General features: G+C 34.6%; 1 protein-coding gene across 3 annotated transcripts in view; it reads right to left on the bottom strand.

Moving 5' to 3' along the window:
- Positions 1-2,278, bottom strand: part of senp7b (SUMO specific peptidase 7b) — a gene marked incomplete at its 5' end in the record, with an annotated part of 29,719 nt that overhangs the window by 26,091 nt on the left and 1,350 nt on the right. For all 3 annotated transcript variants that reach the window (XM_014020715.1, XM_014020716.1, XM_014020717.1), the window contains 3 exon segments: positions 1,119-1,262; positions 1,367-1,449; positions 1,553-1,664. In XM_014020715.1, coding sequence (XP_013876169.1) covers positions 1,119-1,262; positions 1,367-1,449; positions 1,553-1,663 — 338 coding nt within the window.

The raw sequence follows: 2,278 nt of genomic DNA, 5'->3' as shown, positions 1-2,278 counted from the left end.
TTCCTGAAGATAGAAGAGTTTGTTGAATCTGACGTGACATGTTCGTACGAACCCTTTGTACGAACAAAAGTAAGAGAAATTTAGGATAAAAATACGAACACGTTCTTGCATGAGGCCCATTGAATTTATTTTATCTCAAGAATAAAATATGACTTTTGTTTATCTCAAAAATTGTATTTAATGTTTATCTGACAACCCTGATGCTAGTTTCATTCATGTACAATGTCTGTATGATCGGTACAAAGTCAGTGTTTTATTGTGGTCATCACAAAACCCTGATTTCAATCCCATGGAAAGTCTGAGCAAAGCTGAAAAGGTGTGCATTAGAAAGGTGGCCTACAAACCTGACTCAGTTAGCCATGCAAAATAAATTATCTAGCAGTGGCCTGACACCTGTATTGTTACAAGTACTAATACAAAACGCCCCGATATACGGTGCAAATACCAATATGAATATCAATTTTGGATTTGATACTCAAGTGAAAAGTTCATCATTGTCTAATAAATTCTTGCAAGTTGAGACAAAATCCTATTTGTTCATTTTATTCATTTTAAAACTATGCAACAGTATATTTCACACTGTATATTTGATTTGATAAAGTCAGAAGACTCCCCTTGTTCCAAATAAAAAGTATTTTAAAAGTCATTGTGTAACGTTTAGGTTCTAACTCAGTACGTCCACATCAGTACTTGGTATCTGTGACTAACTAAACTGAAGTACTTGTACTTAGTTTGAGAAAAAAACTGGTATCGAGACACTCCTAAAACTGTCCAAACAAAACTGTTCTGATATAAACAAAAATGCAACTTTATTCTAAGCTTAAAGAAAAAAAAAGTTTAAAGTACAATACAAATCTTATAAATAAAGTACAGTACAAATCTTTAATTTTCTTATCAACAACATATTTAAAATTTCAAACTAAAACATACTCATATACTTAAAAAAAATCTAAACTATAATATTTGTTGAATGGGTTAAATCTTTTTTTGAATACTATTTTAACAAATGTAATTCTGAGTTATTTCATGTTGAAATATAATTTAAATATTTATCTGTAATGTGTAAAAAAAAAGAAAAGTCTGAATATGATAAGCAGTTATCTGTTGAAAACACTCACCCATTTGACATTGACGTCCCTCTTTCATCCAGCTGTGATTGGCTGCTCCGACTTCCTGGTGTCCTGTGATTGGCTCCTGAAGCTCCACCTCCGTTAGAACTGCTGATTCCCAGCAATGTTTTGACAACAGTTCTGAACGGCGACCTGCACAACATTCCAACACACGAGAACATAAATCTTTTTGCCTTCGACTCTACTAAAACACCACTCTGATGATTAGAAGCACCCTGAAGGGGTGCATCACCAACCTGAGCCCAACTGTGGACGAACCAAGAGAGTTCCCAGCATGCATTCGGTCAGTGCCTCCTCTGCTGGATGGACCTCCAAAACCCTGCCCAGATCAGAACACATAAACACACAAACACCAGGTTACCTTAAACAAGCTCAGAGAAAGAGACTGATGGTTAAATGATGAATACAAACAGCAAGACCACCTTTTGAGAGGCGGAGTTATGGAGGCGGGACAGCGGAGACTGCATATGCAGGTGGGCCGAGTCAGAGCCTAAAGGATGTTTTTTCTTGGGGATCTTAAAAGGTGACGCCATCCTGCAACAAAATCACATAAAATCATGTTACATCCACATAGCAGACATGTTGGAGTCTTCAGATTTTGACCTAAATACAGTTTAAGAGAATGCCGCCAATTGTATTTTTAACTAAAATGTGTAAATATTTTGGTGCTAGAAATTAAAATATTATGGGGTTAAAAGGTTATGATTTGTGAATGATTTGTAAACTACTCAAACTTAGATGGGCTCAGATTGTAATTATGCTAAAAATGACGGCAGTAACTATTCATTCATAAAATTAAAACATTTTTCTCATCTTTTAAAAATCAAGAAGTTATGGAAGGAAATTCAACAAGTTAAGATTAAAACAATGTTTACATTAAAAACATACTCAGCTGCCTGTTTCCCCTTCCAATATGACAGAAAGCTGAACAAGTCAACGCAAAACGTTCTGCCCAGATTATTGATAACAGAAAGGGTAGTGGTCAGTAGAGCTTACTGCTGAAATAAAGTGACAGCTTGACGTGACTGACTGATAAAACGTTATTATCTCTAATAGTGAGTTAAAAGCTTATCAGAAATAATAAAATATGCATGACTCACAGTGAAATATTACAAATATATATATATATACAGTATATATACATACAT

This window comes from Austrofundulus limnaeus, unplaced genomic scaffold (genome assembly GCF_001266775.1).
Source record: "Austrofundulus limnaeus strain Quisiro unplaced genomic scaffold, Austrofundulus_limnaeus-1.0 Scaffold264, whole genome shotgun sequence".
Classification (NCBI taxonomy): Eukaryota; Metazoa; Chordata; class Actinopteri; order Cyprinodontiformes; family Rivulidae; genus Austrofundulus; species Austrofundulus limnaeus.
Note: the sequence above shows the minus strand (reverse complement) of the source record. Positions and strands in the feature narration are given on the sequence as shown.